This window comes from Gorilla gorilla, chromosome 14, assembly GCF_029281585.2.
Source record: "Gorilla gorilla gorilla isolate KB3781 chromosome 14, NHGRI_mGorGor1-v2.1_pri, whole genome shotgun sequence".
Lineage (NCBI taxonomy): Eukaryota > Metazoa > Chordata > Mammalia > Primates > Hominidae > Gorilla > Gorilla gorilla.
Window position 1 is genome coordinate 49,640,816 of NC_073238.2, and position 27,353 is coordinate 49,668,168.

A 27,353-nucleotide genomic window follows, 5' to 3' on the forward strand; every position below is an offset into this window, starting at 1 on the left:
AAGGAAGCATAACACTGACATCTGCTTGGCTTCTGGGAGGCCTCAGGAAACAAACAAACAATCGTGGCGGAAGGTGAAGTGGGGGCAGGCATGTCTTACATGGCAGAAGCAGGAGCAAGAGAGAGGTGGGAGGTGTTACACACTTTTAACAACCGAAGTTCATGAGATCCCACACTCTATCATGAGAACAGCAGCAAGGGGATATTTCTAAACCATTCATGAGAAACCACCACCATGATCCAGTCACTTCCCACCAAGCCCCACCTCCACCACTGGAAATTACACTTTAACATACAATTTGGGTGCGAACACAGATCCAAACCATATTAGGCACTATCAAAAAATTAGAAAATAATGAGTGTTAGTAAGGACATGGAGAAACTGAAACACTTGTACGTTGTTGGTGGGATCATAAATTGGAGTAGTCACTATGGAAAACAGTATTGCAGATCCTAAGAAATTTAAAAATAGAATTGCGGTATTATCCAGCTATTCCACTGCTGCTTATGTTGCCAAAAGATTTAAAAGTAGGGACTCTAAGTAGTATTTGTGCACCTATGTTCATAGCTGCATTATTTGCAGTACTTAAAAGGTTAAAGCAACCAAAACACCCATTGACAAGTGAAGCGTAAACAGAGCTCTTTATACATACAATGGGATATTATTCAGCCTTAAAAAGGAATGAAATTCTAACACATTCTACAACATGGATGCTAAATAAAATAAGCCAGTAATAAAAGGACAAATACTGCATGATTCCACGTGTATGAGGTACCCAGAGTAGTGAAACTCACAGAGACAAAGTGGGATGATGGTGGCCAAGGGCTGAGGATGGAGGAGCAGGTAATGGGGAATTATTAATATTTCTAAATAGGTAAAGAATTTAGATTTTACAAAATGAAACAAGTTCTGTTAATGGATATTAGTGATAGTAGCAAAACAATGAAAATGTGTTTAGTACCATTTAACTGTACAATTAAATGCTGTAAATTTTGTATTATATGTATTTTATTACAATTAAACTTTTTTTAAAAAAGGAATAAACTTAGCCAAAGAATGTCGACACTTGTTCATCAAAAACCACAACATTATTGAATTTCTTTCAAACATTGTTGAAAGAAATTAAAGAGGGTATAAATAAGTGGAAATACCTCCCAGGTTTTAATGGATTGGAAAAGTTAATAATTTTAAGATAACAGTACTTTTCAAATTTATATATAAGGTCAATGCATTCTATCAAAATTTTAGCTGTCTTTTTTCAGAAATGGAAAAGCTGATTCTAAAATAATATGGAATTGCAAGAGACATAGGATAACAAGACCTATATTAAAAGAATAAATTTGGAGGACTTATACTTCTCAATTTCAAAACTTAATACAAAGCTACAGTGATCAAAACGGTGTGGTGCTAGTTGAAGATAGTCTTACAGACAAATTTAATAGAATTGAGAGTCCACAAAGAAACCCATATACTTATGGTCAATTTATTTTCAACAAGGTTGCCAAGACTTTTCAAAATGACTGTCCTTACCATTGTTGAAAAGACAGTCATTTCAACAATGGTGCTGGAACAACTGGATATCAACAGGCCAAAGAACAAATCTAGTCTCCAATCTTACACTCTATGAAAAAATTAATTCAAAATGCATGAAAGACCCAAATGTGAGAACTATAACTATTAGGAGGAAACATAGTTAAAAATCTTCAAGACCTTGAATTACCCAATGGTTTTCGTAGATATGACACCAAAAGGACAAGCAAAAAGAAAGTAAATTGATAGTCATCAAAATTTAAAACTTGTGTGTCAAAAGACATTCATTTACAAGATAGTGAAAATATAACAGCAGAATTGAAATCAATGTTTGCAAATCATGTGTCTAATAAAAGTCTAATCTCCAGAATATAAAAGTAACCCTTACAACTCAATAATAATAAGACAAATGGCCCAATTTAAAAATGAGTAGAAGATACGAGTAGACATTTCTCCAAAGAAGATATACAGATGGCCAATGGACACATGAAAAGATTCTCAGAAATGCAAATCAAAACCACAGTAAGATACCACTTCATATTCATTAGAATGGCTATAATGTTTAAAACAGACAACAGCAAGTGTTGGCCAGGATTCACAGAAATTGGAACACTCACACTTTGTTGGTGAGAATGTAAAATAGTACAGCCACTGTGGAAAACAGTTTGGCTGTTACTCGACAAGTTAAACATAGAGTTACCATATAACCCAGAATTTCATCTGTAGATACGTCCTCAAGAGAATTGAAAACATATGTTCACAAAAAACTGTTCATAATAGCATAATTCCTAATTGCCTGTAAGTGGAAAGAACCCAAATGTTCATCAACTGGTGAGTTGGTAAACAAACTATGATATATGCATAAAATGGGATATTGTTCACCAATAAAAAGGAATAAGGTACTCATACTTGACATGGATGAACCTGGAAAATATTGTGCTACCTGAAAGAAGCCAGACACATATTGTATGATTCCATTTAAATGAAATGTCTAGAATAGGAAAATCCATAGAAACAGAATGTAGAGTAGTACTTACCAGAAGAAAGGAGGAAGAGGAAATTGAAACTAACTACTACTAAGTATAAGGATTTTTGCAGAATGATAAAAAGGATCTAGACTTATCTAGTTCGTGGTTGCACAAGATAGTGAGTATACTAAAAACCACTCAAGTGTACATTTTTAAATGGAGAGGATTTTGTTATGTGAAATATATCTCAATTTTAAAAATACTTTTTTTAAAATTAGCATGAAATGAACATTTAGCGATAACCATAATTTTAGACAGTTTATCCCTGAGAGAACAGCAACTAAGAAACTTACAATGTATGCATGTCAGGACAACATAAGAAAATCTCATAATGACAAAACTATACAAGGAGAAAAGTATGGAAACAAATTGGTAAATTTGTGTACATCTACGTAGAAATTGTCTTTATAAAGGGCTAATGATATGTAATATGTGAGTTTGAACTGGACAATACTGGGCAATAGCTTGTAAGTTAGAAGGGATTATTACATAATATTGTTGTAGAAGAGGCTTATGATATTATTTAACTTCATACTTACTTAAGTTAACTATACCTGGTAAAAGCCCAAGCATAGCAATGAAAAGAATAGAATAAATACATTTCCAATCAGTAGGGAGTAAAAAAGATGGAATTAAAACTAAAGTTTCTGTCCCCAACCCCTCCCCACCCCAATAAAAAGCATTAAAAAACTGGGACCAATGGAAGATTTGTAAAGTATTGGGCTGGAATTAAATACATTATATATCAATAAGCACAATAAATATAAAAGGACTATGATTTCCAATTAAAAACCAAATTTCTCAGATATGATTAAAACTCCAGGTGAGTTCCATTTATTAAAGGCATACCTAAAGCCAAAAGAATGTTGAAGGTAAAAAGATAGAAAAATATATCCTGGGCACTAATCAAAAAACTAAGCTGACATAGCTATATTGATATTTTTAAAAATATGTCAAGGGAAAAATTGTTAGTGAAGAACTAAGTTGTATGGGTAAGAAAAGTTGAATTTTCTTGAGTAAGATGCTACCATCCTAAATTCATGTATTTCAAATAAATAACCTCAAAATGTGTAAAGCAAAAATTGATGAAACATCAGGGAGAAAATGACAAATCTGCCATCTTTGTGGAAGATTTCAACACTCCTATCTCAGTTATCAAAATATCCAGGAGACAAAAAAATTCAGTGACTATATACAAGATTTGAATAACATAATTAGCATTTGATACTATTGATATATAGAACTTTTCACCCAATCAGAGAGAGTACATGTTATTCTCAAGCAAACATGTAACGTGTAAAATCTGATCACATGGTTCAGGGGTCCCCAGTCCCTGGGCCACAGGCTAGTACCAGTCCTTGGCCTGTTAGGAACCAGGCAGCACAGTAGCGGGTGAATGACTTGCAAGAGAGCAAAGCTTCGTCTATATTTACAGCCACTTCCCATTGCTGGCATCACCGCCTGAGCTCTGCCTCCTGTCAGATCAGTGGCAGCATTAGATTATCATAGGAGCATGGACCCTATTGTGAACTGTGCATGCAAGGGATATAGGTTGCATGCTCCTTATGAGAATCTAATGGCTGATAATCTGTCACTATCTCCCATCACCCCCAGATAGGAACATTTAGTCACAGGAAAACAAGCTCAGGGCTCCCACTGATTCTACATTATGGTGAGTTGTATAATTATTTCATTATATATTACAATGTAATAATAATAGGAATAAAGTACACAATAAATGTGCTTGAATCATCTCGAAACCATCCCCTTCCACCCACACTGGCCCGTGGAAAAATTGTCGTCCATGAAACTAGTCCCTGGTGCCAAAAAGGTTGGGAACTGATGACATAGTTAGATCATAACACAAGTCTTATCAGATTTTAAGAATTAGTGTTATCAATACCATGATATCTGACCAGTGTAAATTTATATTTGAAGGCGAGGACAAAAAATTATATTAAAATATTCTCATTACTGCTGAAGAATTTTGAACACTTAACATATTTCAAAGAAACATAAAAAGTTTAGACTAAACAATAATAGATATACTAAATATAAAAACTTGTAGAATGTAAGGAAAATGAAACATGAAGATAAATCTATTTGCGTAAAAGCTTATTACTTGAGAGAAAAGCCTAAAATTAATGAACTAAATCTCTAACTGCAAAAAAAAAATGTCCAAGTTAGGAAAATAACAGAACCCCTTCACAAAGTAGAAGAAAGCTAATAATAAAGAAGTTTAACAGAAATCAGCAAAATAGAAAAATAAGATACAGTGGAGAAGATTAACAAAGATAAATGTTTATTCATTAACTAATAATAAATGAGCAAACTCTTCTAAGATTCATTAAGAACAAAATAAAACAGCACAAATAGTGAACATACAGAATGAAAAGGAGACATAATTGTAACCAAAACTAATTAGAAAAGAAAATGAGAGTGCTATCAAAACATTATACCATTAAAATTACAAATTTAAATGAAATGAGCAATGTCCTAGAAAATATACAGCTTCCTATAACTGAAAAAGAAGAAACAAAACCCTAAATAGTTCTTTAAGTATGAAAAGAAGTTAATCAGTAAAACTTCTTCCTGTAGAGAAAACTCTAAGCCCAAATAGTTTACAGGAATAGTCTACCAAATGTTCAAGTAAAACTGTGTTCCAAACTTACAAACTGCTAGAGATCAGAGACAGGGAATGTTCCAGATTGTTCATTGAGGACTGTGTAATCTTAATTATAAGAGCAAACAAGGAAAATCACATGCCAATCTCCCTTATGAATATAAATCTGTAAGTTCTAATTAAAATATTAGCAGAACTCAATTCAACTGTGTATAAAAAGATAACATGTGTATGTGGGGCAAACTGGAAGACTGTGATGAGGGAAATTTATCCCATGAATGCAGGAGTTGTTCATCATTTTAAAAATTTCTAAAAATGTCATTCATTTATCACATTAAAAGTGAAAACTTTTATGATCGTCTTAGTAGGTGCAGACATCTAGTAAAGGTCAGTAACGTTCATGATTAGAAAGAATACTCTTAGCAAATTAGGAATAGAAGAGAATTTTGAACTATTTTAATTTAAAAAACAATATCTACAGAAAACCTGCAGCTTTATTTATAAAACTCACAAGCAATCTGAACAACATATTGCTTTGGCATATATACATATGTGAGATAAAATAATTTTTTAAGGAAGCAAGAGAATGATAAATACCAAGTGCAGCAGAGTGGTTTATTTATTTATTTATATATTTACATATACTATTATTTTTAAGTGAGTGAGCTTAGGATAGTAAAGACATTCGTGTCGCCTCTCAAAACCTGAGTTAAAAACAACTTGACTGTGGAAAAGAAATATAGATTTTATCCTCAGTGAAAATTCATTTTGTTACTTTCCTTAGCAGTCTAGATGTAAGACTGAGAAAGGAGACCAGTGTGTTAACCCAGGGTCACACATCTTTAACTCCAGTGCAGCAGGTAGATCAGGAATTAAGTGAAGGTGTTGGCAAGAGAGTGGTTAAAACTTGGAATTGTGGGATCCCAGATGGATGCAAAAGGAAGTGAATTATTAAGCAGAAGAGGAAAGAGAGCAGCAAGGATAGGAGATCATGATCTGAGAGTAGACTTAAAGCATAAAGACTTGTGAAATGAAGCTACTTATGGCCATTGGATTTATTTGCTGAAGTAAGGGAGACTTGAAGATCTTTTGAGTTAATCAAAGAATTGTGAGCTGCTGTGATCAATGTTTTCCATGTGGATAATGGTGTCATTCAGAGTGGTGGCAAGAGTCATGGAAAGATACCTTCTCTTCGTGTAAATAAAACATCATAGATCAGTTGGCAGAACTCATAAGTGCCCAAGATAGGGGAACAGACTGAAAAACTGATACAATTTCTTTGGTGTGTCTGAGGACAGGAGTCTTTTGTTACAAAGCCTCCACCCCCACAGCCATGCTGCTTTGCTTTTCTAATCCACTGCTTTGCTCCTGGGAATGATATGTATTAACCAGCCAGACCATGTGCCCTTCCCTTCCTGCTGTCTCCTGTTAATCTATTTAAGTTTTGTAATTTGCACTAATTTGCACATATTAGATTTCTTTCTGGCTTTCTTCAGCCTTCAGCATGCACTAGACAAAGCCATTGAACGGAATAGTCTAATATCACATCTCTTCTCTCTTTTGAAGCCTCTCTACAAAATGTAGGCTGATAATATGATCAAAAGTTAATAATCAGAGTTTACGTGATATTCTTTTTTAGCTTCTTTTAATTTTCCATTTCCCTCAGTGATTAAGACTGTATGTTTGTTTGCCCTCCAGCGTCATTTACAGAGGAGTTTTTATCTTTTTTCCTAAGTATTGTCACATCTAACAGATTTCCATAACCTTTGTATTCTTTTAATAATTTGTGTTGTGGTTAACTTTTAGACTGAAAACTGGACAACTTTCCCATTAGAATGTGTCTATGTCCCCCTCAACAGATTGGAGAGATAGCTGCTCCATGCTTCTAGGAAATATCTGCAGCTATCCTGCTGCTATGCAAGATTTTACTGGTGCCGCTGTCATGCTGTCAGAACCATTCCCACTGGTCCTAGAGTGACAGAGTAGTTATTTAACCTAAATCTCATCAAGGAGTGATTAAATCTATATCTGAGCAGACATGGATTTTAGACAGATTTCTACTGAGAACTATCTTGAATTCAGTGTTGCTCAGTATTTACATTACCACCCTAAAATAAAGGAACCATTCACCTGTGGGTTTTTATGGAAGATGCCACAAAGATATTGCAAGTAATTTGGTGGGAAGATATTAAAACTTCATGTTTTGTAATTCAACCTTGATATTAGAAAGAACAAATAAATCCAATATAGTCACACTCACCTCAAAGACAGATGTAGGCTTTAAAATTATATTTAAACAATAAATTAGAAATATCAGAATACATAATGATATTTTGTTTCTTCTGCTTATATTTATGTATCAGTAAAGAAGAAAGTTTGCCACAGGTAGACATGATACAGTGAAGAATATAGGAGGAATTACTAGGACTTAGTATTTAGTAAGTACAGAAATTAAAACAAAGTTAAACCTATTTCCATCTGATTTATATTTATGAAAACTTGAGCAAAAAAAAGTTGATATATTTCATTAATGAGCAGTGAAAAAAAGTAGTGCTGTTATTGAAATAGTACTCCTGATTAAAATCCCCGGAAAGAAAAACTGGACAATGAAGTATTCCTTCCTTGTCCTTCTTGTCATTCTAATTCCTGAGGATTAGAATGAAATTTAAAAAGGACATAGATAAAGGAACTGAAACCACTTCTTAAGCTTGCCCTTTAAGGAAAACCCAGAATGACTTGAAGGTAGCTTCTTAAATATTATTTTTTTTAATATGCAGTAATTACTTATTGCAAAAAAAATTGAAGAAGACACAAAAAGGCCAAATCATTGTTTTTAATTGACACAGTGAAAAACAAAATGATATTAGTTATTATAATCAATATTATCTTCCCCTCCTCTTCCTCCTCCATCTCCTCCGTCATCATCATCATCATCATGTGGCTTAAACCAGTATTCAGTTTTTTTCTTTCTTATGATTCTCATTGCCTGGGCTCAGCTAAGCAGTTCTCTCTGGCTCCATGTGGAGTTGCCTGGGTCTGCAGTGTCCTGAATGTGACTTACTTTGGGCTGAGACCTCATCTAGGCCTGAGAGCCCGAGCAATTCTGTGCTCTTCAATGTGCTCCATGTGATGTAGGCTTCTCTCAGGGGAGCAACAGACTCCAGAAGAGAGAGTTCAAAAAAAATCAAAAGCTGCCTGGCATCTTATGTCCTAGCCTCAGGAGTCACATAGCATCACTTCTGCTGTATTCTGTGGCTCACAGGAAGTCACAGGGCAAGTCCAGATCGACAAGGAGTAGAAAAAGTCTCCATTTTTTGATGACAAAGTCACACTGCAAAAGAGCATGTGGGATGGGAAATGTTGTTGCAGCCATCTTGGGAAGTAATCTCTGCCACATGTTATAAAAGAAGTTAGTAGAAGCTCCCTGTGTGTACATGTGAAAAGATGTCCAAGATACATTTCTATGTGAGAAAAGCTGGGTAAAGAACAGACTGTATAATGTACTAATAATTATCAGTGTTAGGAAGTGTGGGAAAAGAATATATTTGTATTTTTATTTATATATTTTAGAAGTCTCTGAAACACACCCAGGCATAACAGTGGGTACCTGTTGAGGTTGAAAATTTGGTGACTGGGGGACATAGTGAGAGGCTTTTCACTGTAAAATGTTACTACACATTTTAAAAATAATTCGAATCTCCTAAATAAGTAACTTCTGTAGTTAAAAAAGTCAGCTATATGGTTGAACTTTAACTGTAGTTCCATATTAGAATTTGGAATCTCAGCATTTAAAAGAATTTTAGGTGTCATTTAGTCCTATCATCTGCATTATTTAAAGTAAGAATCTGCATGGTTTATCTGAAATTCAAATGTAACTGGGTACCCTATATTTTTAAAAATTTTATTGAGGTACAATATAAAAAAATAAAAAATAAAGTAAGAATCTAGTCTGTTGAGTTCCTAAAGTGTGGTCATTGAACTTATCTGTGAAAAATTACCTCGAAGATAGTGACTTCTGTTGCATAACCATTTGAAAACACTCCAACCAAAATTTTTTATTTTTGAGTAACCTATCTTAATTGAATTAACTGAATTGCTGATTAACAAGACACACTATTTAACAGAGGAATTGGTGCAACAGTTTTATGACATCTTTCTATATTTCACATTTTACTGAATCATAATTTAAAATATATTAATTTTATATCTAGCTTTATCTAAAACTTATGTATATTTTAAGTACTGAAATCTGATTATTGAAAAAAATTGGACTAACCAAAGCTATTAAGAATAATATTTCTAAAGGTATTTTTCTTTTTAGATTACTGTGCCATGCTATGAAGGACCATATAGTCCGTGTTGCAAATGAAGCTGAGTTTATTTTGAACAGACAAAGAGCTGAGGATGTACATAAACATGCAGAGTTTGAGGTAAGGTTTTGGGAGTAGACTAAATTCTGCCTTTCTGTTATAAGCCAAAAATCACCTATCTGTGGCCTTACATGAGAAGGTTTTTTTAAAAGGAAAATTTCACTGAAGGCATTTCTGTTCCTGTTTTTTAAAAGCTTTAGTAAATGTCAAACAGAGTACTAATATATTTTCACCCCATTTACAGCATGAAAACATTCCTTCTGCCCTATATATGCCTAACCATTTGGTAGACTGAAGTTATTCTAACCTACTCAAGAGTAAATGCAAAAAATAATTTATAATGCAACAATTTTAGTTATTTTAAGCTAGCAGAGATTTACACACCAATAGGTAGATATGAGTATATGATACAGTAATATGAATAAACTCATATAAGATTCAAAAAAGTTTCAATTTCTATGTTTTATACATAACAGTTATTTATTATTTCAGTTTATTCCATTTACAAGACAAAATAGGTCCCAGAAATATTTATGTGCCCTGGTGTTTGGCTTAGTTGGACTTGAAAGTAATAAATGACCCACCAATTTATTCTCCTGATACAACAGGCTAACAAATATGGTGTAGCTAGAAATCAGAGCCCACAATTCTAGTTTTGATGAGGTTTTTAATCTCAGTAAAGCAGCTCTGTGAGTCATACAAGTCGATAGACTAGGTCTAGTGATCTCTGACCTAGCTGGCTGAAAAGCATGAGACAGGAAAATAGCCGCTGTTGCTTTCAAACACGTGACCTTTGCTTCATTTGGTCAGAAGAGGCACAAGACAAGCAGCCACTTGTCTTGTGAAATTGCAACAACCGTATTCTGAGAAAGATACCAGATATTTTAAACTTCGATAAAAGTATGGTGATCTTTAAGTGTTTATCAAAGTGAAGTTTCGTATTAGTAAATAAGATTTGGAATCTCAACTGAATTCCCTGCAGGATCAATTTTGAGTCTCTTGTATTTCCACTAAGAAAATCAAGATAATTTGTGAGGATATAAGCAGATCAATATTTGTCATGTGAAAACATTTAAAATAGATTTTCAAGTGGCTAGATATTAGTTATGAGCTTTAACACGTTTAACCAAGGTGACATTAAGTCAAGGGCAGTGTTTCTCAACCTTTTTTGTTGTTGTTATTGATTCCCTAAGGAGTCCTTTTAGACATTTTGCCTAATTGGCCTCTCATCCCAAAGAAATTTTATAATACCACCCGTAGGCTGTGTATGTGTTTTTGTACTTACATACATTTGTGTTTTATGTACTGAAATAACAATATTTTTATCCCCCACCTGACACACACCAATTTTTCACTCTTAGGAATGAGATTACTCTCGTTGTGGGTCATCTTCCCAAGGTGATAAGAGGTTTCCAAGGAAACATGAAGACTTAGTGTTTTTTAGATTTTATAAACATAAAATATAATATTAATGTAAATGTAATTTTGATTATATTGCCAATGTTATTTGATGATTGTACCTTATTTTTTTAACCTGAAATGTTTATATCTCTCCTTTTTGGGTTAGAGCTATTGATGTGTGTGTGTGTGTGTGTGTGTGTGTGTGTGTGTGTGTGTGTGTAGTTTACACAAAGATATCCCTTTTAAATTGTAAAAGATTTTACAAGTCATGACATTTTGCTAGAACTTTTTGAGGAATTTTTCTATCCCCCATATCAGCCTATAATTAGGAAGAAAAGTATATTTGATTTTAGATGGGTACTTCACAGTTAAGTTTTTTAAGTTAACTACTGTAATTGTTAAGGAAGAAAAATGAAAATTTAATTTTACTCTCCAATGAGCTAATGAAGTATTAACCTCATTACTGAGGCAGATCATTGTACTAATTGGTGATTCCCTGTACAAAAAGATAAATTGGAAAATGAATTAATCCTTCTTAGATTACTGTAAGGTTATTTCTGCAGAAGACATTACTTGTGGTAGTAGTGTATATCAATAGATAAATGAGAGGAATATGTTCAAGTACCTTCCATGAAATAGATTTTTGCATAGTAATGATGAATGTGAACTAGTTCTATTTATTTTATCGGATGTATGACACTTTTTTCTTCCTAGTTATATTACTTGTATTACACATTTATTAATGTTAAAAGTTATAGTCACACCACTCTGTATATTTATTGTAGTTTTCTGTATAAAAACTACAATAAAAAGAATCAAATTTATAATTAAAGAAATATTTCTCTTTATGTTTACATTAAATATTTTTAATACAAAAAATGATCCATTGATAGCAGTGTTGCTAACAAATGTAAGAATGAATACATGTCAGATAGCTGACATGACAACTGATAATTATGGGAAAAGGGAGGTAAGAATAAGGTAGTAGTTCTCATGAAACCCTTTGAACACATTACATTTTAAGAATATGGAGAGATCATAGAAAAAAATCTTGTCTCAGCTCCTCATTTACAAATATGAAACTGAGTACATTAAAATATATGGAGTTTGCTTATTTTGTGAATTAAAATCTAGGTCTACTGAATTCCTAAATGACTACATTTTCTTCTGTATCACATTACCACTCATGAAATGGAAAATATAAATTAAATGACAGATTTTTGATTCATATGTAATTATGAGGAACATACCTCTTATTTTAAGTGAGATATACTATATTGGCTTGATAAACAAGTAGGTTTACATTTATAGTAAATATTTGTGCTTCTAAAATACATGAAAATTAGATTCTCAGAATTGGAAGAAACCATGAGTCTTTAATTACTTCAATATTATTCAAATTATTTTACATATACTTTAGAAAGAGCACATTTTTACATTTGAAAGGTGACTATATGTATTCTTTAGAACAAAATATCAAAAGATTACATTATTTGAGTTTTAAAAAATTGAATTCCTGTTACCCTTTAACTTAAATGTATATCGTCCTTACTTATACGCAGTAAAAAGTTTATTATTATGCATCGTTTGTATTTCTTTATAGTCACAGTGTGCCCAATATGCTGCTGATAGAAGAGAGGAAGAAAAGATGTGTGACCATCTTATCAGTGCTGCTAAACATCGAGATCATGTAACAGCAAATCAGCTGAAACAGAAGATTCTCAATATTCTCACAAATAAACATGGTGCTTGGGGAGCAGTTTCTCATAGGTGAGTTATAATAAATTCGAGTAAATAATAATTCATAGGTTAATTATAATAGTTGGTAATAAAAATATGGCTACAAATTTAAAAGTCATTTAGAAAATATAATTTAAAATATAAAAAATTACTTGAAAATTTTCCTGAAATCTTTAATAATTCTTCATCAGAAGAGTTTAAGGGAAAACCTAAACTTTTTATAGTAGCTACAGTGGAAGTTATTTCTACTTTATAATAATATGCAACATAATACAAAATATAGTTAGGCAAGTATTTTAGTCTACTGTCTCTCGTATGTAACATGGATGTTTAGGTATAAGAAGTGGCTCTTTTTAAAAAAGAATCTTTTAGAGTCAACTCTTCCTACTTATTAAATTTATATCATTTTTATACAGAAGCATATATAAGCATATACTACAGAGAAATAATATGTTCTTTTAAAAAGTTTTCTTTCCTAATTTTCTATGCAGTCTTACCAAGGGAAGATTTTCATCTCAAATATGATTGTTTATGATAATATAGTACAACTAAAACCAAAATTTGGTTGTTTATAAATCACAAATGTTCTCCCTAAAGTTTTGTGGACATACAATTATTTTTGTTGTTGTTGTTGTTGTTGTTACCTATACAATGAAGTTTTCTGAAAAACTAGAAGTGAAACAGCTCACTATATTTAGATTGCTGATGTTCTTCCTTTTTATATTTTTATGTTATTTTACCCCACTAAATGTTTTTATTAAATCTCTGTTTGGCAGAGTTTATTAAATCTGTTTGACAGAGTTGGCTGGTGAAATGTAAACGGGATACTACTAAGAAGAGCCTTGGTAAAAATGATTCTGTTGACCTGGTGTGGTGGCTCATGCCTGTAATCCCAGCACTTTGGGAGGCCAAGGCGGGTGGATCACCTGAGGTCAGGAGTTTGACACCAGCCTGGCCAACATGGTGAAACTCCATCTCTACTAAAATACAAAAATTAGCAAGGCGTGGTGGCAGGCGCCTGTAATCCTAGCTACTCAGGAGGCTGAGGCACAAGAATTGCTTGAACCCAGGAGGCAGAGGTTGCAGTGGGCCGAGATTGTGCCACAGAACTCCAGCCTGGGTGACAGAGTGAGACTTTGTCTCAAAAAAAAAAGGATTCTGTTAGAGAAAAACACCTAGAATATGAGTAGGATGGTATTTAACCAACTTCCTGGGATTATGACTGTAAGATAGATTTTTTAAAACTTTATTATTTTTGGATTTAAGGTAAAATTATAACATATGTCTTTAAAATAGTCAACATTTAATATTTATCATAATAATAGCAATAACCCATGACCTCTAACATTTATTATTTGTTGTGTGCGAGGGACCATACTAAGAACTTTACATGGATTATTTCCTTTATCCTTGAACATCTTTATTAAGTGTGACATTGAGGTATTCTCCATTTTACGAGGAAGAACCTAAAGCTGAAAGAGGTTAAATAAAACTTACATAGTATCACACTGCTTGTACAAATAGAGGCAGATTATATCAGTCAGGATGCTCCAGAGATATTTATATTCATTAACTAAATTTATTTTAAGGAATTTATTCATTCAATCATGGGAGCTGGTAAGTCTGAAATCTGTAGGACAGGATGGCAGGCTAGAAACTCCGGCAAGATTTCTGTGTTACAGTCTTGAGGCAGAATTTCTTCTTCTCCAGGAAACCTCAGCTTTTGCTAAGGCCTTCTGTTGATTGGATGAGCCTTTCCCACATTCTTGAGGGTAATATCCTTTACTTAAAGTTAACTGACTGTAGATGTTAATCATATCTACAAAATACCTCCACAGCAACAGTTAGACTAATGTTTGACCAAACAACTGGGCATTATAGCCTAGCCAGGTTGACATAAAATTTAACCATTAAACACACTAACAATAACCTGAACATTTTACCCATCTACAGACCTTGTCCCCCTTTTTGTGTTAGCGGAATTGGGTTTATCTATTAATACTTACTTATATGTAGTCAGGACTGTAACATTATATGCTAGTAATGTAGCAGGTATGATTCAGGATATTGCCTTGGCTGTATAAAGCAGTACATGGTTTGGGTTTTAATTATTTCCTTATGTAATTAGAATACAGCTAAAGGACCTCCATAGCAGCAGTCATGTGGTAACATGTCAGATGTGTCCTGTGCTAGCTAGTCAACAACCTTTCTGACATCTCATTAGATTGACAGAAAGCATGGCCTGAGCCCTCAGAAGAGCAGGTGTCTTCTTTCCTGCACATTAGCTTCTACTGCCAACTATCTGAAAAAAAACACAATATTTTTATGATCATGTACTAACTGTGTCACTGAACTCTAAACCTTTAAGTATAGGTTTTGTTCTGTTTAATCCTCCTTAGTATTTGATTAACTAATAGGGCTCAGTCATTGGACCTCTTCTCTTTTCTATCTTATTCACTCTCTAGACAATTTTATCTAGTCCCATGATTTAAAAATACTACTAATATGTTGATAACTCCAAAATTTATTATTCCAAGTCCCGATCTCTCCCGTCGCCAGGTCTGTATATTCATCTGCCCACTTGGCATCTTCTAGTTGATTAGCTAATAGTCATCTCACACCTAACATATGAAAACTAAGCTTCTAATATTTTCTTCCAAACCAGTTTCTCTTACATTTTTCTCCATCTCAGCCAAAGGCAACTCCATTCTTACTGTTCCCGAGGCCATAAATGTTGCTCTGTCCTTGACTACTGTTTACACATCCCACATTGAGCCCTTCAGCAAATCTTACTGACACTGCCACAAAACATATCCAGCTTTGACTGCTTCTCACCATTACCTTGGATCACCTTAGTCCAAGCCACATCATTCTCACTTGACTTATTGTACCAGCATGATATATAGTCTTTCTTTTTATATTTTTCCCCTGTCCTCCTAAAGTCCATTCTCAGCACAACAGCCTGAGTGACTCTTATTAAAATGTAGATCCCTCTGCTCCTGTGCTTAGTAACCTCCACAGCTGTACTATGCCAGACTGTAACCGCTAGTCATGTGTGGCTATTCAAATTTAATTAATTAAAATTTAATTTAATGAAAAACGTGATGCCTCAGTTGCACTAGCCAAATTTCAAGTACTCGGTAGCCACATGTGGCTGGTGGCTACCATAGTAATTATCACAGAACCTTTCCGTCATTGCAGAAAGTTCTTTTGAACGCTTGCTGCAGAGGTTTAGCATTCACTGAGGGGGAAAATAAGATCTCATAGTGACTTATTAGGCCCTACATGGTTTAGTCTTTGTTTGTTAACTCTTCAACCTCCTCTCCCAATACTCTCCCCTTGGTTCTTTTTGTTCTAGTCACCCTGGCTTCTTTCTTGCAGGTCATGTTTGCTCTGTTTAGAATTCTTTCCCAAAAAGTTCATTTGGCAAACTTTTTCATTTTCTTCAGGCCTTAATTCCAAATGATACCATCTCAAAAAAAAAAAAATCATTCTCTAGCCACTCTGTCTAAAATTTTACTCTTCCTCCAAATATTTTATATTGCATTTCCCCGCTTTTCAACATCTATTACTTTGATACTAAAATTTCATATATTTTATTTATATATTATTTTTATTGTTTTGTTTTCCAATAGCATGTAAGCTTCATAATGTAATAGATTTTTTGCTCTTTTATCCATAATTGTATCCCCAGCACCTAGAATAAGCCCTGACGCATAGTAGGTACCAAAAAATTTGTGAATAAATTAATGAATAAACACTTGGTGTATGCCCTTTTTTCAGTGATGATACCTATCATGGAATAATAGAAAATAAACTAGTCCATTGGGAATAATTTTATATTTTATTTAACTGTATAAAATGCCAAAAAGTACTTATCCCTGCATGAAACCAAAGTGTTAGAGCCAGCAACACTCTAAAACAGGTGTTTACAAATCCAGTAACATTTTACATAGAAAAGTTTATATATTCTAACTGGAGTCACAAGTTCCTCAAAAAGACAGGAAAATATTTTAACAGCAAAAGTTGCTTTTGAATGCTGTTTATTCTGTGAATGTTACAGATTTGGTTTTTGTATAAATTATCAACTTCTATATATTATACAGTGTATGTTTCTACTACAGAATAACGCTCTCAACTTGTAAATGCAAGAAAAATATGTGGCCATATTTTCCATTGCTAATCCAATGGGATTAATACAATTGTGCATGTAAGAATATTTATGTCATACTTAGGAGTAACTGAAAAATATTATTCCATAGTAGAGTGACCGTTGATTGTTTGTTTGGAGTTCATCCTACTGAACTTCTAAACGGTATTTGACAGTCTTCTATGAACTCTATTCTTTTGATCTCTTGTGTGTCACCGTTACGTCTGACCTTACATCCTGCCATGCATCTTCTCAGCCCATGGCTCACTCCACCACAGCCACCCTGGCCTCTGTCTGTTTTGTATACAGGCCAAGCACTTCCTCCTTTTGTATGTTGTTCCTTCTGCATGATATACTCAGATAGGTCTTTGCACAAGTTTTTCCTCATTAGAGTGGATTTCTCTGACCTTTCTATCAAAAATTGCACACCACATTTTTCCCTTCATCACTCCCTAAATTTTCTAAGCTTTAATCTTCATAGCACCTATCATTTGGCATATAATTTAGTGTTTAACTATTTTTTTACCTGATATTATGGACTTTCATTTACTGGTGTATACCCAGTGCATAGAACTCTGCATATAATAATTGTTCAACACATAATTTAAAAATTCATGAATCCATGAAAATTTCCATACGCATGTATCATGGCACTTGTGTAGATAGCATGTAAGCTAGTTTTGATAAAATATTCTTTCCACATAGAATTTGAGCTTTATAATCAACATTAAGAGCTCAATTATTTACTAGCTCTATGACTTGTAAGCTGTGTAATCTCGAACAGAGAGGTTTTTTTGTTTTTCTTTTTTGTTGTTGTTTTTTTAACTTTTAAGTTCAGTGATACATGTGCAGGTTTGTTACATAGGAACACGTGTGGGGGTTTGTTATATAGATTATTTCATCACCCAGGAATTAAGCCTAGTATCTGTTAGTTATTTTTCCTGATCTTCTCCCTCCTCCTACCCTCCACCCTGTCATAGGCCCCAGTGTGTGTTGTTCCCCTCTATATGTCCATGTGTTCTCATCATTTAGCTCCCACTTGTAAGTGAGAACACGTGGTATTTGGTTTTCTGTTCCTGTGTTAGTTTGCTAAGGATAATGGCCCCCAGCTCCATCCATGTCCCTGCAAAGGAAAGGATATCATTATTTGTTTTGGCTGCATAGTATTCCATCATGTATATGTACCATATTTTCTTTATACAGTCTATCATTTATGGCCATTTTTGTTGATTTCATGTCTTTTGAACAAAGATTTTACCTTCCTGATGTTCACCTTTTCTCATTCAGAAAATGGGATGAATAGTTTCTACTAAATTGAGTTACGTTAATGTGAAAAATTGAAATACTGTGTGCAAAATGCTTAATATAATGTCAGACACAATAGATATCCAATGCTTATTAGTAGTCTCTTCTTTTTTCTGTTAGTCTGCTCTTTGCAAAGACCCTTTCAAAAATATTTTGTCTGCTTAATCACTCCTTAACTTCTAATATATAGTTGTAATATGTTGATTTTATTTGTTTTATCAACAGATAATTCTTTTTTTTAATTGAGCTGGAGTCTCATGCTGTCACCCAGGCTGAAGTTCAATGGCACGATCTTGGCTCACTGCAACCTCCACCTCCCGGGTTCAAGTAATTCTCTTGCCTCAGCCTCCTGAGTAGCTGGGATTGCAGGCACGCACCACCACACCCAGCTAATTTTTTTATATTTTTGGTAGAGGCGGGGTTTCACCATGTTGGCCAGGCTGGTCTTGAACTCCCAACCTCAAGTGATCTGCCCGCCTCACCCTCCCACAGTACTGGGGTTATAGGAGTGAGTCAACACACCTGGCCTCAACAAATAATTCTTGAGCTTCTATTTGTGCAAAACAGATATACTTTCTCCCCAACTGAGCTTATAGTCTAGTAGAAGAGATTGATATTGAATTAATAATTATAGAAATAGGCCAAGCAAGGTGGCTCAAACCTGTAATCCCAGCACTTTGGGAGGCTGAGGTGGGCAGATTACTTTGAGGTTAGGAGTTCAAGATCAGCCTGGCCAACATGGTGAAACCCTGTCTCTACTAAAAATATAAAAATTAGCTGGGCATGGTGGCGTGTGCCTGTAATCCCAGCTACTCGGGGGTCTGAAACAGGAGAATCACTTGAACCTGGGAGGCAGAGGTTGCAGTGAGCTGAGATTGTGCCAGTGCACTCCAGCCTGGGCAACACAGCAAGACTCCGTCTCAAAAAAAAATTATGGAAATAAAAGGTATAAAACTTTGGCAAATGATAGGATAGAAAAGTGCCAAGTACTTTGAAGGAGCACATAAAACAGAGGAGCTTTATTTTAGATTAGGGAGTGAGGAAAGACTTGTTTGAAGAAGCTCTGTTTAAGTAAAAAGATGAGTAGCGCGTCTTTAGCAAAGGGTGGCGTGTGAATCATTCAGAAAAGAAATATTACAAAGACTCTGGGCTTGAAAAACAGAATGAACAAAAAGGAGGGTAGTTTGGAGCTTAGTGAATATTGGGAGTAGTGGCTTGAGAGGAGGCTGGAGAATAACATGAGCCAGATGATTTAAAGTCCTGTTCAATCACGTTAAGGATTTGTGACTTTATCCTAAGTAGCATGAAAAGCAAAGGAGGATTTGAACAGGAGAATGACATGATCTGATTTATGTTTTAACAACTTCAGTCTGGCTGTTATGTGAAGACACATATGCAGGATAAATAGGAAAATATAGTCACCTTATTTATAGCTGAGTTCAAATGTCACCTTTTTCTATAGCATCCCTTGGCTTTCTCTTATCTTTTTTAACACTGCTTCCCCATATTTTGTTGTTGTTATCTGTATTGAAATTAACCGTGATATATCACTTAATGTTTTATAGCCATGTGAATGTGCCTGTCTCTTTCAACATACTTGTAGCTTCCTAAGCATAGGAATTGAATACTAATTGTTGTTATATCCCTGTTATCAAATATATGTTAAATATGAAGGTATTTCATCCCTCTAATTTTCTACTTGCTATTCTACCAAAAAAAAGTTTAGTTGTAACATAAAATCTCTTTTACATCTATCTTTGGATTCAGTGGTGGGGTCGGTTCTGACATACTTTAGCATTTGAATTAATAATATTGATCTTTATTTCTGTGTTGAGGAAAAGCTATGAGAGATCCTTTAACATGCGTATTTCCAGATTCAGTGTTGTTAAATAATGCTCAATGTATATAGTTTTTCTTTGTTTATTTTAGCTTTTTGGATCATATTTCCTATTGCTTAAACTACGTAAGCCATACAGCCTAAATTTCAGTGAACAGGGTTTAATAGCCCCTTGAGTTTAATAGGCGTGTGTGTGTGTGTGTGTGTGTGTGTGTGTGCGTGTGTGTGAGATCTCAGTTTTTATTATTCATTTTCAAATAAGCATTACTATTGTTAAGTTTTCTGGTAAGATGTTGGGAGCACAGCTATGTATTGACAGTAACTATATTGATACTTCCATTGGAATGTCTTATTTTCATCCTAACAACTGTAAGGAAGACATTATTTTTTCTATTTTATGGGTAAAAAATGTGAGATTCATAGAGATCAAATGTCTTGCCCCGTATTACACAGCTAAGTAATAGAGACAGGAGTAGGATTTGAGTCTAGATTGATCTGACCTAAAGCTTGTAGTCATTTCAATGACTAATTACTGATTATTGTATTGATTATAAAAACTAGCCATTAGAATAATGAAATACAAAGAACTGTGTAATTAAGAAGAAGACTGAAGACTTGCAAATCTGGAGCTTTAAAAAGTATTCTTAGGTTTCCTAAATCCAACGCCCAAACTGAACTGACTTTGGAACTGCCACCCACTGAAGGCATGGAAGAACTTGTCTGAACCTAAAAGGTTCACCTGACTTCCAAAACAAAAATAAACAAACATTCTAAAGAGGAAGTTAACATGATCCAGTGTACTACAAGGTAATATTATAAATGTCCAGGATACAATCCAAAACTACTCAATATACAAAGGAAAATCTCACCGTTTCTCAAGGACAGACAGTTAACAGATGCCAATCCCAAGATGACTGAAATGTTGAAACTATCAAAGACTTAAAAGCACCTTTATTATCATCTTCCATGAAGTAAAGGTAAATACTTTTTAAATGAATAGACTGATAGATCTCAGCAGGGAAATAAAAAGTATATAAAAAAACAAAAAATGAAAAATCCATCACCTGAAATGAAATATTCACTGGATAAGCTCAATAGTAGAATGAAGATGACAGAGGAAAGAGTAAATGATTTTGAAGATAGATGAACAAAATTTTATAATTGAAGAAAAGAGAGAAATCAGATTGAGGGAAAAATTAACAGAGCTTCAGGCACCTCTGGGATAATATCACACAAAAGGTCTAAGTTTGAACACTGAATCATCAGAAGAAGAGGAGAAAGAAATTGGTAGAGAAACATTATTTACAGAAAAAACGGTTGAAAATGTATCAAATTAGGTGGAAGATGTCAAGTTAGAGACTCAAGAAGCTCAGAGATGACAAACAGTATAAATACAATTATCCAATTAAGGCTAAATCTAGACACATCATAATTAATCTTCTGAAAACCAAGGTAAAGAAAAAAATCTTGAAAGAAAATACAGGAAAACACAATATGTTACATATAATAGACAACAATTCAAAAGATAACTTTTTTATCAGAGTTAAATGGAGGCCAGAAAAATAATTGGCAACCCAGAATTCAGCATTCAGCAAAAATATTCTCTAGAAATGAAGGCAAAATTAAAACATTCTCAATGAAGTATTAAGAGAATTCTTCACTAATCAAAATGTTATCAAAGAAATTCCAGACGACCTCTTTCAGATAGAAGGGGAACAAAAACATAGAACTTGGGACTTTAAGAATGAAGAAGCGTTCTTTGTTTTGTTTTGTTTTTCCCACAACAGTGCAAAGGCAATGTAGTGGATAAATGATAATCTTTTCAGCAAATAGTGCAGGAACAATTAAACATCCATGTGCAAAAATCGGAACTTAACCTGCACTGCGGACCATATACAAAACTTAACTCCAAATTGACCATAGACTTAAATACAAAATGTAACACCATAAAACTTCTAGGAGAAAACATAGGAGAAAAATCTTTGTGACCTTGCTTGTTTTGGGCAAACAGTTATTAAATACGGTACCAAAAGTCTGATCCATAAAAGAAAAAATAATTAAAAACATTTTTTCTGTGAAGGACTGTTGAGAGAATGCCACATTCCTTCAGACTGGGAAAACCATAGACTGGGAAAAAATACTTTTAAAACTTAACAATGAGAAACAAATATTGTAATTAAGAAAAGCAACCTAAATATTTTAACAGATGCTTCGTTACTGTAGGCAAACAGATCAGTGGTTTTCAAGGGTTAACACCTGAGGGAGGATTTAACTAGAAAGTGGCCACATGAGAGAGCTTTTCGGGATGATGGAGCTGTCCTATATTTTTATTGGGGTAGTGGTTTTATGTCTGTATGCATTTGTCAAGATTTATACAATTGTAAGTCAGAATGTGAATTTTACTATATGTAAATTTTAAAATGTTTTAAAACTTTAAAAAAATGCATGGCCTGGAAAAGGTTTTATAGGTGATTATTCAGTTGTCAACACTAGTATTGGTCATAGTCTGCATTATATATTTATTGTAAAGATTTCCATCAAATGTTATTTAATTGTTGTCATAAAGATAAATAAGTTACAGCTCAGATTATCTGTTATTTCTATGCAAACACTATTATATTGGTCATAGAGTCTCAAGACCATAAATTGGATTAGCTTTCTCTATAGCTATACCTATAAATAGGTTAATTTTTACTAGATGTATTTATATATGTGTGTGTATGTGTATATGTGTGTTTTATATAATCCTAAATTAAATTTACCATTCTCTAATAAAGATTATGAATTATTAAGGTGAGAAAAAAAACTTTTCCCAGCAATTTTTATATAATATAAAATGTCCAGGTTTTACCCAGGAATGTGCTCTACACTCAATGAATTATAGTTGTTACAACTATATTGACAGTTATTGAGTTAGACTAAACAGTCTACAAATTGTGATCTCAGTAACACCATGAGATCTAAGTTGACTCACCCATGCCCACCAAACAAACATGCTTAGGAAATAAATATATTTACATCATAGATTATATTTTTAATGGCAATAAAGCTTCACAGATGGCTATGTTATAGTTTTATGAGAGCTATGTAAATGTACATAACAGGTTCAAATGAGAACATGTGTTCTTTGATTTCAGTTTGATATTCTACACTTCCAAAACAAGAGTTCTTAAACTCACTGTTTCAATAATTTAAAGTCAAAATAATAATTTAAATAAATTAGAATGAGGATTATAAGCACAAAGTAATAACTTAAAGTGACATAAGGTAAGCACTAAAACAAAGTAAGCAATGACTAGGTGGAACTGTAAAGTAAAAATTATATGCTTTTTCAGCAAATTCTGGGTTTAGAATATTCTCATGCAGTCTATTCACTTTCACTTCCTGGTCCCACTCCTGTTTCCCTTATCTTCAGACCTTCACTGTTGCCATTTATGGTGGATGTGCACTGCAACCACCATACTAAGGTGTTTATTTAAATCCAGTTTAATTTGCTCCTAGCCCCTCCATGGGGCTGGTTGGTAGAAAATTTAATACCAGTTATTTATAGAGCCCCAAACATATACACACTCCAGGATTAGGTAGAAATTTTAATAATTTTACTGGTGTAAAGCCCTGGGATTCTTATTTCACTCTGGACTCTAGGAGCATGTTTGATTTCTTCTTAAAGGTAGGTCTGTTTCTGGTCAAAATGCTACATTAGTTTCTATACTAAGGCAAGAAGCTGTGGTACCTAGGGCATGGCTATATGGGTTCCTGCCATTTCATTAAAAGTAAATGTACCCTATCACTTTTATGACCCCTTTCTTATATTACCTTCCTAGCCTTGGAATTAACTACTTGAACCCTGATTACTTCAATTTCCTCACCCCAAAGAGCCTTCCTGTCCATCCTCTCTTCTAGGTTAGTTCATCTGCTAACAGTTCTTATATCTTTTGAGAAGATAAGGGAATTCTCAGGTCTCCTGAATTCAAGATCCTGCTTGTTCTGAAAGGGTTGGCATAGGATGAAGTGGAAATTTTGCTTATTTCTCTGATCCATTTGGATTCCCTGGCTTCCCTTTCTAGAACCATCCTAAAACATCTATCTGATTCAAAGGTACTATATAACCATGGAACAATTTTTTCTTCTCCCTTGGATATTTGAACCTCTGACAGTTAACTCATCATGTTCTAGCTAAATGATTAATTCTAACTGTTCTAATGAACAGAAAACATAAATCTCACTTTAGGTGGAATCATTGTGACTTACTGATTGAATAAATAGGAAAGAATCAGGAATGTTGCTGTCATCCTTCATTGGGTGAATGGTGGTGCCACTCTTGGAACTGAAAAATGCAGAAGGAACTGGTATACAAAGGAATATGATTATGTTGAGTTTGCCTTGCCTGTGGCATGTTCTAGTGGAAATGTCTACCAGGAAGTTGAAAATAGAAATAGCTCCATGTGACATGAGGTCACTACTTATGCATGTGATAACCTTCTCAGACATATCCAAAACATATTTCTCTTATGGCCAACAAATTTCATCTCTCCCATTTTCCCAGTGAAGGGCATCTAGGAAACATCCTTGATTTACTTCTTTCCTTCAGCCCTTTCTCTGCCTATACAACCCACATACACAAATAGTCTATCAGCAAGTCCAACAACACATGTAGAGTATATGCTTTCTTCTTCCAAGCACTGAAAATAGTTTGAAGATGGGTTCTTCCAGGGCTGTGTCTTGCTGGGTGGGTTCACCAAGGCAAAAGAACAAGGTAAATATTGAGATACAAGTAAGGAAGTGGTTAAAATAATAGAGTGTACTTAATCTGAGATAGTTAAAGAAGGTAAGTAAAGAAAGAAGGGGATTGATGAGCAGAAAATTAAGAAGTTAAGGAAACAAGCCTCAGTGTTTTAAAAAGATGGGACATTGTAGGATGTTTGAATTTAAGATTCAGAAATACAGCAATTAATACAAGATTGACAACTCCAAAATGTTGTCATGAAAGTGATTAAGGGGGATTGAAGATCATGGTAATCAGGAGATTATGAAACTAAAAGGATGGAATATTCTGTTGATTTACCCAAGATAAATCCAGGAAAGGAAGATTGTCAGCATCTTCTAAAAGTCTTCAGTAAATAAGTGAAATGGCCTGTGAGGCTGACAGATAATCCCAAATGAGGAGAGGTATAAGATGGTATTGCCTGATTTAACAGGAGCCTTAAAAGAATCCCATCTCAAAGTTCATCTTCCTTAAAACAAAATATAATGCAGGTGCAAAGGCAGAGGAGTTGAAAATATATTACGGAATAACAGAGCTTTAAAAGCCAGTCAAAATTCTTTGACCCTGATAGAACTCTAATACAGGTCACATTGGTAAGAGTAACTATTTAAAAGCACTTAGTGATGTAGATCAATAATGATTGGATGGGTCAGCACCAAAAATGTCTGTTATTTGACCTGAAGGAAATTAGGCAGAAACCTCTATGAGCCAGTTCATTGCCGTCATCATTTCTGATGCATTTTTTCTAAAATATGTAGATTTTTACAAATTAAGATAATTAGTAAGTCAGAAGTATGATACTTTGTAAAATGCCTGATACATAGATTAGAATTACATGAAACAACAAATAATGATAATGAAGAAAATCAGCATGTAAATGTAAAATAACTCTCACAAATATTAAACTACTTTTTCAGCTACAGAAAAGTCATTAGTTTTAAAATAAAAATTAGTTTTTGGATTCCCTACATTAATGAAACTGCTCCTTGGCTTACAAATGGCATGACATTTAAAATTTTTGACCCGTTCGCAACAAACATCTGTAGTTAAAGTGAGGCTATCACAGTCTCTTAGTCTATAACTTAGCTGCTTATTAAAATATACATCTACCAAACCAAAAAATGTTTTTCAAAAAGTAACATCTGGAATCTTGTCAGATTCTAAGGCATTTTTGTTGAAATCATTGAAGATGGAACATTATTAGGCTGGTGAGATAAATCTCTTGACACTTGCTGTGATTTTTGTTTTAGAAGCTTGCTTTTTGGTTTAGATGTTTTTATTTATATATCATCACATTTTCTAAAACAAAATGTTCTACTCAAAAAATGTTTGGAAAATTATGAAAATATATGTTAAAAAGGTTTAGAAATTTGAATTCCGACCGCCTTTTTCTCTATAAATATCCTTTTTTTATAACAACATATATTTTTGTTTTTCATCAGTGAAGAGTAAATTGGTTTACAGTGATATTGTTCTATATTATATGCACACTCAAATTGTATGCATTAGATTGTGGAGCATTTTCTGATATTTGTGCTCACAAGTAGGTTAGTGTCATTTGTCAGTAATAAGGCTTGCCTGTGTAGTTGGAAAGTGCCATTGCCCTAGAGTGCTGTATTTTGAAGTCATCTGTCATGGATACATTGTAGAGAGAGAAGACTATTTATGTTTATGGCATTTTAAGTAACTGAGTTAAAAACCCTTTGGAATATAGAGAAATGGCTTGTTTACTGTCATCACTGTTCACTTAATCCTACGACCTTGACATGATAGCATTCCCATAAATCTCCCTGTGGGTAGATCAGTAAAACAGATGAACATCAAAATGTAATGATTGTTTCAGCTTTAGGAATTAACTATGTAATGGAATAAATATAAGCCAGTAAGCAGTATTACAGAAACATTCTATTATACCAACCCCTTTTTCTAACAGATAACACTTACTAGAACATAAGGAGTTATTATATATTCTATTTTCTGATAATGTTTGCAGTATCTAACAGATTATTACATATTAAAAAAAGAAAATAGATACAAGTAATATGCATATTATGACTGGACTTTTAAATAGCAGTTTAAAATTTTTGGTATACCTATGATTATAAAAATAATGAAGTTAGGTTTTTTTTGCAATGATGTTTTAATATAGCTTTATTTTACATTGTGTTTTTATTGTATTATATCTCCATTGTTAATTTTCTCTAGTTCATTCATTTTAATTTTGTAATTATAATTCCTCAAACATAAATTTTTAACTACAGTATGTTCCTCTTTCCCCCAATGTAAGCAGCTACTCAGGTATTCAGGAAAAAAAAATTGAGGAAATTGGAAAACTGAAAAAATAATTAACACATCACACTAGGAAAAATTAATGGATGAAACTTAAGGGAATTAACACTCAGTCCTCACTATACTATATTCCAGAGTCCATGTCCACACACAATAAGAAAATACAACTTAGATTCAACAGCCTCTGAAAAAGTAAATACTATGAGTACTCCCATTGCTTACATAATAGATCTGTAAGATAAAATTATTTTAAAGCAAGTTACATTTGCCTCTTACCAATTTTCATATGTAACAAAAAAATGGCAATTTAGTTTG

At 33.6% G+C, this 27,353-nt stretch overlaps 1 protein-coding gene across 7 annotated transcripts in view; it reads left to right on the plus strand.

Moving 5' to 3' along the window:
• NBEA (neurobeachin) overlaps window positions 1–27,353 on the plus strand; it is a 723,498-nt gene that overhangs the window by 391,241 nt on the left and 304,904 nt on the right. For all 7 annotated transcript variants that reach the window (XM_055360199.2, XM_055360200.2, XM_055360202.2 and 4 more), the window contains 2 exons: window positions 9,503–9,611; window positions 12,556–12,722. In XM_055360199.2, the coding sequence (XP_055216174.2) occupies window positions 9,503–9,611; window positions 12,556–12,722 (276 nt within the window). The remainder of the gene's footprint in view (window positions 1–9,502; window positions 9,612–12,555; window positions 12,723–27,353) is intronic.